This window comes from Camellia sinensis, chromosome 2 (genome assembly GCF_055761805.1).
Source record: "Camellia sinensis isolate YWXY chromosome 2, ASM5576180v1, whole genome shotgun sequence".
Taxonomy (NCBI): domain Eukaryota; kingdom Viridiplantae; phylum Streptophyta; class Magnoliopsida; order Ericales; family Theaceae; genus Camellia; species Camellia sinensis.
In genome coordinates, this window is record NC_138962.1 from 52,733,880 (window position 1) to 52,750,384 (window position 16,505).

At 30.3% G+C, this 16,505-nt stretch overlaps 2 protein-coding genes and 1 long non-coding RNA gene across 3 annotated transcripts; 1 reads left to right on the plus strand and 2 right to left on the minus strand.

The window, feature by feature from the left end:
- Positions 1 to 790: 790 nt before the first annotated feature.
- LOC114322816 (uncharacterized) lies at positions 791 to 2,128 on the plus strand. The gene is made up of 2 exons (XM_028270238.2): positions 791 to 1,297; positions 1,483 to 2,128. The coding sequence occupies exons 1-2, from the start codon at positions 1,099 to 1,101 to the stop codon at positions 1,914 to 1,916; spliced, it is 633 nt and encodes a 210-aa protein (XP_028126039.2). The 5' UTR covers positions 791 to 1,098; the 3' UTR covers positions 1,917 to 2,128.
- Positions 2,129 to 2,370: 242 nt separating this feature from the next.
- On the minus strand, positions 2,371 to 4,878 carry LOC114322817 (uncharacterized). Its single transcript, XR_003650879.2, has 3 exons — positions 4,552 to 4,878; positions 4,361 to 4,471; positions 2,371 to 2,801 (listed from the first exon to the last, which is right to left on the minus strand). It is a non-coding gene; the product is annotated as an uncharacterized LOC114322817 (long non-coding RNA).
- A 3,312-nt stretch (positions 4,879 to 8,190) lies between these two features.
- LOC114322802 (uncharacterized) lies at positions 8,191 to 15,487 on the minus strand. Its single transcript, XM_028270219.2, has 2 exons — positions 14,455 to 15,487; positions 8,191 to 8,834 (listed from the first exon to the last, which is right to left on the minus strand). Exons 1-2 carry the CDS (start codon positions 15,154 to 15,156, stop codon positions 8,748 to 8,750), a joined length of 789 nt encoding a protein of 262 aa, XP_028126020.2. The 5' UTR covers positions 15,157 to 15,487; the 3' UTR covers positions 8,191 to 8,747.
- Between the last annotated feature and the right edge of the window lie 1,018 nt (positions 15,488 to 16,505).

The window sequence follows — 16,505 nt, forward strand, 5'->3', positions numbered from 1 at the left end:
GGTACTCTCCACATTATTAGAGCATTAGAGCTGCATTAGAGCTCTCAAATTAGAGCTCTCAAACATTATTGAAAAAAATTATATTTCAAAATATAATTCAAAATTTAAAACTCAAATCTCATTTTAAAATTGGCTCTGATTGGTTGTATTCTCAAATACAATTCCACCATATCATTCGTGCTTCACGTTTGTTTAGGAATCTCGAATCATAATTTCACTCACTTTTGAAAACTTGGTTGAAGGCGGAAAAATTTGAATTAACCAGACATTCCACCAATCGTTTGGCCGGTTGATCGGAACAGTACAAATTTTATTTTATTTCATTTTTTTTACAATTGACATATGTTAATTTTTATATATTCAAAAAAAATATTTTCCGAATTTTTAAGAAAAATTTATGTGCTTTAATAGAATTTTAAGTGGTATGTTTGGTTATGAGTTGTAAATTTTTGTATCAATTATCATATGTCACATCAAAAATTCTCCACTCAATTCAAAACTATCTTCAAAACTCTTTTCATAACTCTTTCATCAAACAAATTTTTCATACTCAAATCATAATTTTATAACTCACAAACTCAAAATATAATTCATACTCTCAAATCATATTTAGAAAAATCTACCAAACACAATCTAATATTGCAAATTATTTTCTCACCTTTCAACAAAAAAAATATTTCCTTTCAATAAATATCAGTGGCCCACACAATCCGCACGTCAACTATAACATTGACAATTATCTTTTATTTGGAACTTCCCCAATATCTTCACTACACGCGGTTCTCTTTGAATGGTGGAGTTTGCTTAAAGAAATATTTAATGAAATTAAAAAACACAAAACTAAAGTCGGTGTAGATAAATACAAGACTTAAAAAAATACGTAATTAATGACCTGTATAAATGTATGTATCTATATATCTCAACTTAAATGACGACTTTATCCCTTTCCAAGTCCCATTAGGAGAAGTTATTTTTAAACCATAAACCCACACGTTAAAGTCACCGCCTTTCTCGTAGCCAATATAAAAATGATAAGGGAGGAAGAAACGCCCAACTCAACAAAGCAGAAGAAGAACCCACAAAGACTCCACCTTCACAATGGATGAAATGGACGCTGTTCTACAACTCATTCGACTCACCCGGGACAGAAAACTGAAAAACGAAGAAGAACAAAGCACAGGCGACTCTACTGCTGATTTATCTTTCTCATCCATGATTCAGAAAATCCGGGACAAAAAGCTTGGAAGCATTGGCATGGATATACATCGGATAATGAAGCCTTTGATCGATAAGCATGGTAAGAATCAAGAACGAGCATGGCATCGAATGCTGTCTGATAATCTATATCTACATGCCTCCTCTTCGCCAAAAAAGGCCGAAAGACTTAGTAGATGTACATCATTCTATATATATATATATATATACACATGCACATATAAGTCTTGTACAAGTATGTTTGAATAGCCGAATCAACCATTGCAGGTCGAAGTAGAAGAACCATGAATGCTGGGGACATGACACAGCCAGATATGGAAGCAGCTCAACAGTTGCTTCAGCTTTGTGACAATTCCAATAGATACAAATACAAGGACGTAAAAGCCAAAGAAGAAGAAGAAGAAGAAGAAGACGAAGAAAGCAACAGCGATACAAGTTACATAACTGATGATTCATCTCCAGCCATGGAAACAAACCTAGCGGCTCAACAGATTATGCAGCTTCGCAGAAACTCCGATAGCAAAGATACAGAAGAGAGGGAAGAAGAAGCGAAAGGCGGAGGAGAAGAAGAAAGCAAAAGCAATACATCTTCTGTCATAAAAGGAGGTGTTTTCATGAAGGGATGTGAAGCTTTCTGCCCAAGAAAGAGGAAGTTCCGGTCTATTGTTGACATTTATAGGACCACAAAGCCTTTTGACTAGTAAAGTGTGACTTTTGTAATATATTTTGATTGTGAGTGTAAATATCTTGATTCGCAGCTGTGTATGTATCTTCATCTGCTGTGAATATTGCTATGATTACTAGCGGAAAAATTTATTATTGGAGAGCATGGAAAGCTTCAACATCACCTTTGTTATCGGTGGAGATCAATGAATTTATCCAGTAAAACAGGCATATTTGGGAATCTTTAAAATCTGTAGCAATTTGCTGGGATCTAATTTCTGTTCCGTCACAACAGACTAGCCTTTCACAGTTAGCATTTGAGAAATTGAGTCCACACTCCAACCCCATTGCAGCACATCTGCACGATGAGCATGACAATTCATGGTAGACAAAGCCATGATTAGCCAACAATTTTACAAGCAGACGTGAAACAAAGCAAATACAAGCCAAGAGGCAATCTAATAAGAATGAAAACGAAGTGGAGGAAACTTCTTTACATCAAATTTATTGGTCAAGGCATATATTAATTTGGGGGCTTTCATTGTTGTACAGAAACAAAGTCGATGAACATTTGATTTCAAAGAAACAACAAGATGACGGCAGAATTACATCTCCAGAACAATGGGTATGCTCTCACTATTAAAACTATTTTACCACGAATATTATTCTGATTCAGGAAAGTATTGATGTCATCATAGGCCAAAGACTGAGTGGTTAGAAACTTATAATTTGTTGCATCATCATCATTCATTCCCAACAAAAGAGCTGTATCTTGAATGTTTACTGTTGAATAAGCACACAGCAGTAGCTCAAACATCTTTTTGGTGTAAAGTTCGACAAGAAGACGACAAGTGCCACAAGGTAAAACATCTCTCTGTAAAAGAAGACAACAAAGAGTCCTATCCTCTAACTAATTCATAACCCTGCAGACAAACAAAAAACAAATTTTAAAAGAATAAAAGAAACAAACGCCCGAACTCCCTTTGATTCCAAAACACTTGCATATGTAATTGTTCTAAAAGAACTGTTATGAATGATGTGATGACATCATTTAGCTAATCAATTTTTTTGTTTTATAATGAGCAGTTAATCTATGTTGGAAGAAGTACATTTTGCCCATTGTCATAATTTTTTTTTTCTTACGCTGTGTTTGGTTGGGGGATTTGGGAAGTGATTTGGAAAGGGAAAGGAAAAAGGTGTGAAACGTGTATATTTTATTCACATTTCACCTACCCTCTTCCTTTTCCTTTCCAAATCCCTTAACCAAACACAGCATTACTATGACTATTCATGGGCTAGTACCAAATTAAATCGATGATTTAGAAATCAAATGAGAGATAGATGATTCTGTTACTTAAAACCACACATATCAATGAGTTTGAGGTTAAAGAATGACAATGACAGATGAACCCCAACTTCTTAGATCAAGAACTTTGAGCAATTGCAACTTATCCGGTTTAACAAGGGCACCTCCCCACTTCATTAATCTTCTATGGGATCACATGAATCACTCAGAAGGCTATTCAGCCATTCTTAGTGGACCTTGACCATTAGATAGTCTTCCACCTGATTCACTTAAAGCCTATAGTTGCTAATTAAGCCTTTGAGGACTTGTTTGATTGGGTAGACTATAGCATATGATTGAGATTATTAATCAATGGGACTCACATTCCATTGTTTGGTTGCAAATTTTATTATTCGGATTATATTCCAATAGCCATTCTACCTAACAAAATTGACAAATTTCTTAATCCTACAACGAATAACACAAAACATACATATAATTGGGATTATCTATTTCCATACCTATTGCAAAACAAACATAGACAAGAGAGAATTATGTGTCTCACTAATCCAATTGGATAATCAATCCTACACTAACCTCACGAATTGTTAATCTCCTCACTATTAATCCTACTAACCAAAACAAGCCCTTAGTTTGCGTTTGGATAATGAATTTGGGTAGGGATTTGGAAAGCGAAAGGAAAATGGAAAGGGAAAGGGAAAATGAAAAGGTGGGTGAAATGTACCGAAATCCATAATCCAAACAAAGCATTAGTGTGTAGAGTTTTCCATTAATTATTCAATCTTAGCCATAAAAATCAGATTTTTATGTTTAGTTCAAACAACACAAACCATGGGGAGAAGCATTTTTGTTAAACTACATATGCATTTGAAGAAAATACTATAGCTTCAATTAATTACTACCCAACTCAAACAATAAGCATTCAATCACTTTTGTTTCTTAGCCTAGCTAACAGTAGCTCTGTACTCTATCAACATCCAACAATATCCAGAAAAAAAAAAATATATATATATATATATATATAAAATAAATTCTCATCTGAGTCAAATAAATGGAATTCCAAATTTCCTATAATCTTCCACTTCATTCAAAATTACTGTTACTAATTTACTAGACTCCCAACTGGTACATTTCAATTCAAGAATGTGTGTGTAAAACAGAGGAAATCAAACTCACCTGAGAATGATGCCACAACATCTCGAGCTTCTCTAGCCACCACTTGAGGCCCGGCTTTCCTTGATCGAGGAAGGAATTGAATTGTTTCCATAGAAACCGAGCACTATTTAACTGCAACAACAACAACACAATCTACATATATCTCATAAGAACTAACTGTCAAAGTCCATGAACACACAAGACAAACTCACATGTCATTGACGTAATTGTGCCCTAGAGAGAGAGATCCATTGAATCGAAGCGTTTTCTTCTCGCTGATCGGCACTTCTTCGCCGGAGTTGTTGCGATTCTCAGACGGACATCTCTCTCTCTGTCTCGGCATTGTTGATTGGGCTTGGACTACCACGGGCGTGTGTGACAAGACCACTTGGGCCGGGTCCAAAACCAAGATCTATCGAGTCCATAAATCCAAAACCAGAACTTGTCTGAGTTTGGGTTTTGGTTTTGGGTTACAATTTTGGGCTTGATATGAACCAACAACAACGTGAGATGAAGTTAGAGGGGAGGGTTAGTGTTTTTTTTTTTGGTAAGAGGGTTAGTGTTATTTAGGATTGATTTGGGAAGTGTTTTTTTTAGTAATTTTTAATTTTTTTTTATTTAAAAAAATGTAATAAAAGTAGAGAGAAGAAAAGAAAATTTGACTTTTTCTATATGATGTTTTAACGTTTAGACTTTTTTACTAAAATACTAACTTTCCAAACACAAACTTGGGGGCTGTTTGGGATGAAGCTGTTTGGCTGTTTGACATGGGCTGGGACCATGTTCTTACCGCTTGAACAATCATCAATGGTTATTAATTGATTATTAGTGTTGCTTATAAGTGTATTATTCTAAAAATCTGTGTCAATATGTCTAGTCTAAAGTTTTCAATTTTTGAGATAAAATAATTTAAATAAGTTAATTATCTAAAAATTAAGAGAGAATGATTTTAATTTTTCCTTTTCGATTATCAATTTTTGACTCAAAAATTAAAAAGAAAAAAGAAAAAAGAAAAAAGGGAGGGGGAGGAAATCTCATGTGATATTATCACTTTCACTAGTTCAATTTGGCTTGGACATCTCTCTTCTGCTGCTGCCAATGAGGATGAGGTTGCTTTTGGTTTTGTATTGAATGTGAATTATTAGAAAATTCAACTATGACTTTAAAGAGGATCTGATGTTACTGATTGGATCAAACACAGATCTGAGCTTCTTCTTTTTAAATTTTGTTTAATATATATGAAAAAGTTATTGGTGGGAAAAAAGATGAGAATATATCCCCCTAGCCCTTTTTCTTCTGTTGATTAACAATTGATTTGATGAAAAAAAAAATTATTTTCATTTAAAAGGATGCCAACAGTCATATCCAGGCTGCAGCTGCCTGAGGGTATATACTTTCTATTTTTCAAAAAAAAGAAAAAGTAACCAATCACGGAGCCAGCAATTTCTCTCGATGTAAAGACTAAAGAGTTAGTTTGATAGTTAAGGCTGTTAAACAAATCAAATGACCCGAATTCGATTGGTTAAAAGTTCATTCGAAATTAACTTAATATATAAATAAGTCAAGTTTAGACATAATTTTAAATTTATTGAATTTTTAAATCAAATTTAAATAATTTATTACTTGACTAATTTATCATCCTTGTAGTTGAAGTATACTCTTACTAGGTGTGAACTCTAAGGCCAAGTTTGGCATGATTGAAAAAAGATAAAAAGTCAAAAAGTCATTATTCTATTTAAGTCACATCACCTCTCTAACACATCACTTCAAACTCAATCCAAACCCAACCCATATTACATAAAAAGTCAAAAAATATACTTATTTAGATCATCCCAAACAACCACTAAGGCCAAGTTTGGAAAGACTAAAAAAGTGTACTTTTTGTCTTTTTGGATTAAAAAATTGAGGTTGAAAATATGGATGTTTGGGTTAACTTTTTGACTTTTTATTGAAAAATGTGTAATAAAAAATTGTAAAAATTGATTTGTAGGGAAAAATTTGAATTGGGAATTGTGCAGCCGTAATTATTAACTTTTGATGAATAGTGTTAACTTTTTAACTTTTTGAGTAACATTTTGACTTTTTAATTTTTTTTAAAATCCTCAAACTTGGGCTAAGTTTGAGTCATCTTGCTTTTCCTTATTTCCTTTATTTCTCTTGACAAAAATATTATAATGATAATAATAAATTCTCCAATACGAAGAAGTCTAACTACGGTGCATCAATCAACCAGAATCTTTGTGCATCGTGCACTAAAAAAGATTAATAATTCACATAATTTTTGTATTTAATTTCCTTCACTAATAATTTTTGATTTGATGGTTGATTTTGTTTTAGTGCATGATGCACCATGCCAAAATCACCATTAGTACACCAGTAAAAATCCTATATGAAAAAATCTACTAAAGTGAATTATGGTCTAAGGCATAAATCTTTCTTGATTTCACAATAATATTCGTGAATTTATAATTATATTTTCCATTTTTCATTTATGTGTCATTTCTCAAATAATTTGTTATGATCTAAACAAATTTTAATCTACTTAGGTTTTTGATTTAAGGATTAAGCTCAACTAGGATCTTGATAAATTTTAGTACTATGTTTTAGATGTAAATTCAAATTCATTATATACAATTTCATTTAAACTTAATCTTGATTTTGTTTTTGAGGTTTTAAAACTTATGGCTTTCAAATTTATGAATTGATCGAGGTAAATTTGTGCTTTTGGGGGAGAGTCTGTAAATATAAATAGTTTATTTTTAAAAACACGTTTATTCTTAATTTCTTGGACATAAATATAATAAATTAAATAAAATATGATTATTGGGTAACTTATTTATATATATATATATATATATTTTTTTTCATAAATGATATAAATAGTTTAGATTATAAAAATAGATGTTGTGATGGATTCAAAAGTGTCTCCAACACCCTTTTATACAGATTATGAACAGAAGAAAATTCAGCTGCTTTATGTCAGTAGTTGAAATTACTACACAGCATGGATTATAAAAATCACATTTGATTGTGATCATATCATATTGATTAGTAATCCAATCCGTCCTGGGCAAGACTTTCACACTATTGTGAAAAAACATAATGATTGACACCCCCCCATGTTTTCCATTCAATTATTATAAAAAAATCCCACACAGCTAGAATGCAGCCGCATGAGTTGCCGAGTTGTCTCCCATTGTCGTTTTTGCCTAGTGGTAATAAAGAAATTACAGATCCCATTGTATAATTACTATTCTTAAGTTGAAGTAATGAAAATTTTTAATGCTTTGTTTGATTGGGAAATTTCAGAAGAAATTTGAGAAGGAAAATAAAAAAAATAGATAAAATGAGAGTAAAATATATCTACATTTCATATAATTTTACATACCTGTACTTTTTCATTTTCAAATTCTTTTCTAAATTCTCAAACCAAACGCAGCATAAATCTCTATTGAGTAATGTTAAAAATCATGAAAAAAATATCATGAAAATAATAATAAAAGATTCTCTACTTTTAAATTACATATATAATAAAACACCATACACTAATTAAAAAATAAAAAATCTTCTTAATATATTTTATAATATTTTTTTTATGATCCCTATCGGTAAAAATAGTCATTAAATATGCAATATAAAGAATCTGAATCTAGAAATGACGTTGCTTAGGAGCTACGAAAATCCAATAAGAACTAAAAAAGAATTAGAAATGATGTTGCTTAGGTGGTACCAACAAACAAATCCAATAAGAACTCAAAAGAATACGACAAAGGGATTCTAAAAACATACAAGTACATATGTTCATTGTTCAAGAATGGGGCCAAATCCATGAAAAATGATTCTACAAAACATGAATCTCAAATGTTTTTTTTCATTCACAACCCAAGAATACAATGGTTCAAGTACTAGCTCCACAACTCTCACATAAATATTAGAATTTTGAGTAAAACTTAAACAAGAAGGCAAAAAGGCCACCAAATAAATATTCACTCTCCATTTCTTTTCCATGTGAGAGAGAAAGGGGGTTTAGAAAAGTGGGAAGAAACAATAGCTAATGGGGCGCAGGATAGCATACATCAGTCCAAACTTTACACTGAGCACCAAATATTTTTTTTTAACTTTGCCCAAAATTCTCCAATGATAAAATTTAAATAAATAAATAAAAAAAAACTCTACGCTCTCTTAAAAATTAGAATCTCACCTAGATTTGCTTTTTCTACAATTTTTTCCATCCCATTGATTCCGAGTTGAGACGCATTTGCTCTTCTTCTTTTTTTTTTTTTTTTCCTTCTCAAATTCTATATTTTCCTCTCTCATAGTGTTTTCTAGAGAGAGAAAAAGAGTTCAATTATGGGGGGGGGTAAGGGTGAAGGAATGATATATGGGTATGAAAGGAGAAGGGGTGAGATCAGACGCTCAAGCCATCGAATCCACACTGCTTGTAGGTGAGAGCCTGCTTCTTTGGACTTATCACTATTGCACAATCAATTGATACCTGCCCATCACCACCAACCAAAAAATTTTAGCCCCCCAAAATAACAAAAAAGTATAAAAGTAAAGTAATTATGACAAATTTCATATGATTTTATTGGGGTATGTTAAACAAGGACTTTGATCCTATCTTCCATATGACATACAATGACCATAAAATAAGAATACAAATTTAAAATTATTTTAAATTAAAAAGGATTAACATACTCACATTAATAAAAAATTATTTTTTTAACTTTTTTGAGTCACAAAAAAAGTCAAAAAAAACCAAAAAATTAATTTTTTACCAACTTTTCAAAATACCACGTAATGGAATCTCACAATCCAAACAACAATATTCTCAACACATTCATAGACAACTTTTGGCTATAGTAATATTGGATTTCATAAAAGAAATATCATGAAAATGAAAAGCTTCATAAATTTTTTTTATTATTGGATTACACATAAAATAAAACACCACACATCAATTAAATAATAAAAAATCTTTATGAAGTCTAACATTATTCTTTAATTATATCTAGAGTAAATTACACTGGTCACACTTAATATTTAGAAAAAATTAATAAGGCTTACAAATTTGTTAAAATTACACTAACATTTTTTTTTCCGTAGTAAAGCTAAAGTGACTAAACTAATGCAAATAGTATGATGACAACCATAAATTAGATAAAATATATATTTCAATATTATAGAGATAAAAACATTATTTTTTATCCATACGACTGACAAATTATTGATTCAAATAAAGCTATATACTATGCAAATTAAAATAGTAAAGGAATCCAATAATTATGTTAAATTTATGAGGTTCAATGTATTTTTTTTCAAATTTTAAGAGAGTTTAGTGTAAATTTACCCTTGTCAATTAACCCAAATTTGTTACAAAAGTTACGGGCCCTTCGGTGCTTTTTCTTTTTCTAACAATAAAAACTTTGAAAACATCAATCATTTCATTTTTATGACAAAATTACTTTCGAAAATTTGAAAAATAACTTTTAAGTATTTCTTAAAAGGTGAATTGCTTTGATCAACATCTTTAGACTGTATTTGAATCATGAATTTAGATAAATATTTGAAAAAAAAAAGAAGGGAAATATGAGAATAATGTAAATGAAATGACATGCTAAACTTTTTTTTTTTTTTCCAATTCCTCTGTTCCTTTCCTTTTTAAAATTTCTATCCAAATTCGTAATTTAAACACAATGTTAAAAAAAATAGTTTTTTTTTTTTTTCAAAAAATAAAAACAAAAATCAGAAAATAAAACATAACTGAAGTACCCTGTAATTATACTTACAATGACATAATGTTCATAAAAATAAAAGGATGTTGCTAGCACGATAATCCTGCGAACCATCTTGAAAGCGAAATAATGTCAAATAATTAAATTTTAAATGCATTTTAAATATATTTCTATATATCTTAATATATGTTTTTTTAACATATATTGAGGTTATTAAGGACTACTCATTAATCACCTATCATTAGCAAAAAAAAATTTATTATAAAAACATTCGAATGATGTTAATATGAGGAGTGAAAAATCTAATGGCATACATGAATGAAATCCAAACTTATCAACTCACATTTTTCTAGGTAACTGGTTGATGGAGATAGTGTGAAATTCATATGTAAAAAAATTTTGTTTGGAATACACTATATAAATATATTTTTTATCTTTTTATTTTTTTTAAGTCACATTAATCAATGTGTTTGATTTGAATTTTCTGGATTAAATTTTTTTAAAACTGAGTTTTTTGATTTTCGTATTTTTTTATTTTTAGTGAATACTTTTAAAATTTTAAACATTTTTTTTTACTTTTTTAGATGCAATTTACTTAGATGTATCTAAAAAGTAAAATATTTGTGAAAAAATATTTTAAAAAATTAATAAATACATAAAAATACAAAATATGTATTGAATTGTTGTATTTTTGGTATTTAGTGAATTTTTAAAATATTTTTTTTACAATTTTTAAGTGTATTTATGTTTGATGTGTTTAAAAAGTCAAAAAATTATTTAAAATATTAAAAAATTCAGTAAAAATAAAAAAATACGAAAAATAAGAATGCAGAATCTTCTGAAAAGTGTTTTTTGAAAAATGAAAACAAGCAAGGTTATCTCTTTATTTTTTTTGTAAAAAATTAAAAATTATAAACAATCCAAATATAAATCATAAAATAATAATTTTAAATAACTGTAAGATTGATATTCGCAGTTTACACATGTGATGTGGATTGACATAACGCAATTGTTGGGACCAGAAAGTTGAAAAAAGGCTAACAAAAAAAGAAAAAAGCAAAGAAAAAATCCTCATCTTCATGTTGATGGTGAAGAAGGCAAACATGTCTGACGAGTCTCTGAGTAAATAGTACGCCTCCATAACCCACGTAATTTCATATTTTAAAAGTTGTGGGTCCTTTTGATTGCTACTTTTTAAAGCAACTAATAAGAAAATAAGTGAGAGCACTAATTAGTGCTATTACTAATGATGTGGCAGTAGGTCCCATTAGGAATGATTTGATGTTTTGACTTTGGTGTTGTATTGTTTTTCTTTTTTTATTGAGTACCATATCATTAGTGGTCTTTTTAGAGCACCAAAATTAGTGGTCTCTATCATTGTTGCAACTAATATGACATTCGTTAATTATTATTATTATTGTTTTTGGATAAATTATATTAACTATCTCTATAGTTTGGGACTTGTGTCATTTTGATTATTGATTTTTCAATTGTGACACATTTCATTTTGAAATTTAAATCTTGTTCCAAATAAGGACAATTGAATATAATATTAAATTTTTTAAGAGCAAAATTATCAATTTGATAAAATATAAATTCATTTGACAAAAATAAATGTTAAAAAATTATTTTTGAATTTTTAAAAATTATTTATACTTACTAAAAATAAAATTATATAAAATTGATAAATCTTTTAGACATTTATTTCTTTTTTTTTTTACCAAATTAATTTTTATTATGTATTTGGATGATAATCATGTAAAATTAATTTTTAAAAATTAATCATGTAATTTTTATTAATTTTTATCAATTTTACATAATTTTATTTTTGGTGGATAGAAATAATTTTTAAAATATTTTTTTGACATTTATTTTTATCAAATTAGTTTATATTTTATCAAATTGACTATTTTGTCCTTGAAATTAGGCAATGGTATGTTAATTGTCCTTATTTGGAACAAGATTCAAAATTCAGAATTAAATGTGTCACAATTGAAAAATCAGGGACTAAAGTGACACAAACCCTGAACTATAGAGACTGTTAGTGTAATTTACCTTATTATTTTTGAAATCAAAACAAAAATATAAACAAAAACAAATAAACAAACAAACTATTCATAATTAAGACGACAAACAAGTCAAATTTTTTAGTGTTTAAGTTTGTTTATTAAAATTTAGTCAAATTCGCACCCGAGCCAAGTTTAAGTCAACATAAATAATTGAGTTCGAACTTGACTTGACAAATATTTAAAAAACCCGAGCTAAGCTCAAATTAATTTGATTACATAAAAGAGACGAATTCGAGCCCAAGATTGAATTTTTTTTAATTAATTTACTTATTAAAAAAATAAGGTTATATGTAAAATATATAAAAATATTTATAATAATAATAAATTTAATCAATCAAATACGATATATAAATTCATATAAACACCCAACAGAGTTCAAATGAGTCTAAAAATCGAGCTCAAACTCATTTATTTAGTAAATGGACACAGCTCAAACGAATTAAATTCAAACTATTCCCGAACAACTCAGTTTGGTTATAGTCTTATCCACAACCTGAAAATCGAGCTGCATTTTGTGCCATTAACCTTCTAATTCTATAACCCTTTTTTCAACTCTCTAATTTTGTTTTTTTTTTTTTTGTTAAAACAAATTGACGTTTTTTTGTTTTAAATTTGGACAAAAAAAAAAATTTGGAATTGGAGGAAATTACAGGTAAATAAATACTTTTTTCTTAGTATAAAAAAACAGGGTAAATTTCACTGACCTTTCCAAGATTTAAAGAAAATACAATAAATTTCAGAATTTTAATATGATTATACGGACTTCCATTTTAATAAAGTTAAGTAGAGCAAAATAAATGTTGATAGTGCAAAAATACAAAAATAAATAATATAAAGTATATACTTTCATATCAAACTGATAATAATATCATTTTTTTAATTCATATAACTAACAATTATTGATGAAAAAATAGAAAACTAAATGTTATAGATTAAAATCTCAAGATAACTCAATAATATACTGATGTTAAAACGGTGTCACTCGCTAAAACTTTATCTAAATCTGAAAGTGGTCAGTGTAGTTGTAGTTAGACCAAAATAATAATAATAATTCCGCACAATATTGTTTAAATTTTTTTTAAAAGAAGTTAGGAAAGTTGGAGGGAGCATGTTTACTTCTAGTTAGTTAGGCCAAGAAGGTAGCTTTTTATTTATTTTAAGCTTCCTTTGAGAGGAAGGGTTGAGTTGAGTTTGGTTGGGGTTTATTTTAATTATAAAAAAATAAAATAAATTTTTTAGTTTAATAAGATAAAATATTACATTTCACTTATAATCATTACATTTTTTCTCTCACAAAAAATCAAAAAAAAAGACTTTTTAACTCCAGACAAAATAACCAAAAAATTAAAAAGTCAACCTACTTCCCAAATGAACCCTTATTATTTTATTTTGATGTAATTTATGTTCATAATTTATAAAAACAAAAGTAATTTAAAATAAATTAAAAAAAATTATTTATTTAAAAATTGGACAAATATAAGCCCCTTAATCCATGCCTATAACAAAAACACTATGCGCATGTTGGTAGCACTAGGCTTAGCCAGCGCACGTTAGCAGCCAGCATTGGGGACAAAAATGTAGTGCGGGTTTCGCCGGCGAGAGAGGGATATTATTTAGGGTTGGTTTGGTAAGGGCACATTGGTTTTTTTTGGCTCGAGTCATAAAAGACAGAATAGGCTCATTACACTCTTTTCTCATAAAAAAAGTTAAAAAATTCTTTCCAAACCAAGCTTTGAGCCCAGGCTCATATAGTCAAAAAAGTTAAAAAATTAAAAAGCCAACCCACTTCCCAAACGAAGGCTTAGTCATTTTATATAAAGTTATATTTCAATACTATTTTTTAAAAGAGGGGGTAGTTATTACCCATTAGAATCGTTAAAAAATTATTACATATAAAAAAATTATAGTTATTAATATTTACAAAAAAATTTACTGATAATATTTCACTTTTAAAATGTTCGAGTGAGACACTCCATTAAATTTTTCAAGAGAATAATAAGGAAAATCTACGGGTATTTCTGTTTAGAATTAAAAGATGCAAGAAGTAATAATCTTGTGCCAAAATTAGAGATAAAAAAATAAAAAAACAGAGTGAGATAGGATTTAGTAATTGCAGAATATAAATACGTAATATTTTATAATATTATGATTAGAAAAGAGAATATATATGTGAAATATTATGTTAAGTGATTGGAGAGCCTAATGGTGAAATATATGTGAAATATTGAATGAGATTGAATAAGAATTGATTAAGAATTATAAACATACATATTGAATAATTTCCCGTGAGGAAGAGGGGGAGAGTGCTAACCTGCACACCGGGCGAAGTGATCCCAAGAATCCGGATCTTAGCCCCAACATCACCCAACACCCTGAGCTCCACCCGATCATTGAGCGTGGCGTCTCTCACCAGCTCCGCCGCGTCGGCCTGCATCAAGTTCACCCGATCCACCGCCACCGTGGTCTCCACCTGCCTGACGCTGTGCGCCGCCTGGTAAAACCCCGGCACCACCCCTCTCCCCAGCGGAATCCCCCTATACATTACCGTAAATCTCGATTCTCCGTACTTTATCCCCACCTTGTTGTCGTTCGCCGCCGTGAATAGGAGCCGGATGTTTAGGGATACGGAGGCGGACGACGGTTCTGTGGCGGTGGTGGAGGGAGGGTTTGGGGATATGCCGACGTACTGGACGCCGACTTGTTGGAGATCGAATTGGGGCTTTTTGGGCTTGACGGCGAGGACAATGACGAGGACTACGGCGAGGATGAGGAGGGCAAGGAAGGAGAAGAGGAGGAAGAGGCAGCAGCAACAGCCTTTGAGGGAGGCTGAGGAGGAGGAGGAGGAGTATGGGGGTGGGTAGTAGTGGTCGTTGGAGTGGGAGTTGCGGTGGTTGTGTGGTGGCCGTGGTCGTGGTGGTTGTGATTGAGGTGGTGGTGGTGGTGGTGGTGGTGGTGGTGGGCGTGATGTCTGGTTGTGGTGGTGGTGGCCGTTCATGTTAGTTCTGGTGGTCATTTTCTTGCTATCGTGCGCCGGGTATAGGAGGAAAAATCTTGATGAAAATCAAGGGGGGCCTTGTCTCTCACTGTCTCTGATCTCTCCTCTCTTCTGGTCTCTGTGGTTTCTTTGCTTTAGAGAGAGAGAGAGTGAGAGAGGAGAGAGAGAGGGTAGCGTGGTGGTGAGTAAAGGAGGTATCTGTCTGAAAGAGTGTGTGGTAGTGTCACTGATCACTTGTTAGTTTGTTGGCTTGGTCGTTACCTGGTTGGGAGGACCTTTTTGCAAATAAAAAAGGAAGGGTATAAATGAAGGATTAGTCTGGGAAACAGAAATTTCTCACAATCCAGATGAATGGTAGAAATTGAGTAATGCTATATAAAATAAAATAAAAAAATAAAAGTACATAATTTTTATAAAATCTTATATAAGAATAAATTTTTTTGTGAAAAATAAATGAGTGTATTGTGAGATATGTAAAATAAATCTTAATCACATATTAAAAATTGTGGGTAAATTTTGGGCATAAAATTTTGAATTTGTATGATGAGTCATAAATTAAAGATGGGTAAGTGGTAGTCAAGTTTGAAGCCAAAATTGGTTGAAAATATTATTTATGTATTTTTTTAACATTTATTATGATAAAAAATAAATTTTGTCAATAAAAAATATTATCATATTATTATATAAATAAATAAAATTTATTTTATATGTCTAATTTTAATATCATGATATTAGTAATCTTTTCACTCAAATAAAAGAGTAACTCGGGTGGTTAATCATTAATCCCTAAGGTTTCTCTGTTCATCTAAACTTGTTTTGATTATGATTTTTTTTAATATTATTATAAAAAGATGTTTAAAAAAATATTAAAAAATAATATGACTCAAATAAGACAATAAATTACTTATTTTTGATTTTGCCAAAAGGGATTCACAGGCTTAAGAGTTGGCCTTGCAACATTAAATTTAAGAAAAATGAGTGAGAGCTCTAATTAGAGCTACCATTAATGATGTGACAGTAAGTCTCATCCACTATCACAATATGTATTGTGTCGGTTGTTGTTGTTGTTGTTGTTTTTTTTTTTTTGCCACCTCATTAGTAGTGGGTTTAGAGCCACTAAATTAGTGGTCTCTAGCAGCACTGTAAATTTAAAGATGGGCTTCTCTCCAATCCACAAAGTAGAGTGGATCGTATTGTACTATGGCGCTGATTGAGAAGTTTGCCTTTTGTTTTTTTTTTTAAATTTTTTTTTTACTAAAAGATAAATTGGTTACAAAATTAAAAAAAATAAATCCAAACAAAATATTATATCAAATCTCATAATCATTTCACATATTCTCTCACAAACATCACATCCAACCACAAAA

Coding starts and splice junctions, on each gene's coding strand:
- LOC114322816 (XM_028270238.2), top strand. CDS start 1,099: ATGGATGAAATGGACGCTGTTCTACAACTCATTCGACTCACCCGGGAC. Junction 1,298..1,482: donor GCCTTTGATCGATAAGCATG/GTAAGAATCAAG, acceptor CAACCATTGCAG/GTCGAAGTAGAAGAACCATG.
- LOC114322802 (XM_028270219.2), bottom strand. CDS start 15,156: ATGACCACCAGAACTAACATGAACGGCCACCACCACCACAACCAGACA. Junction 8,835..14,454: donor TCACTTCGCCCGGTGTGCAG/GTTAGCACTCTC, acceptor GGTGATGGGCAG/GTATCAATTGATTGTGCAAT.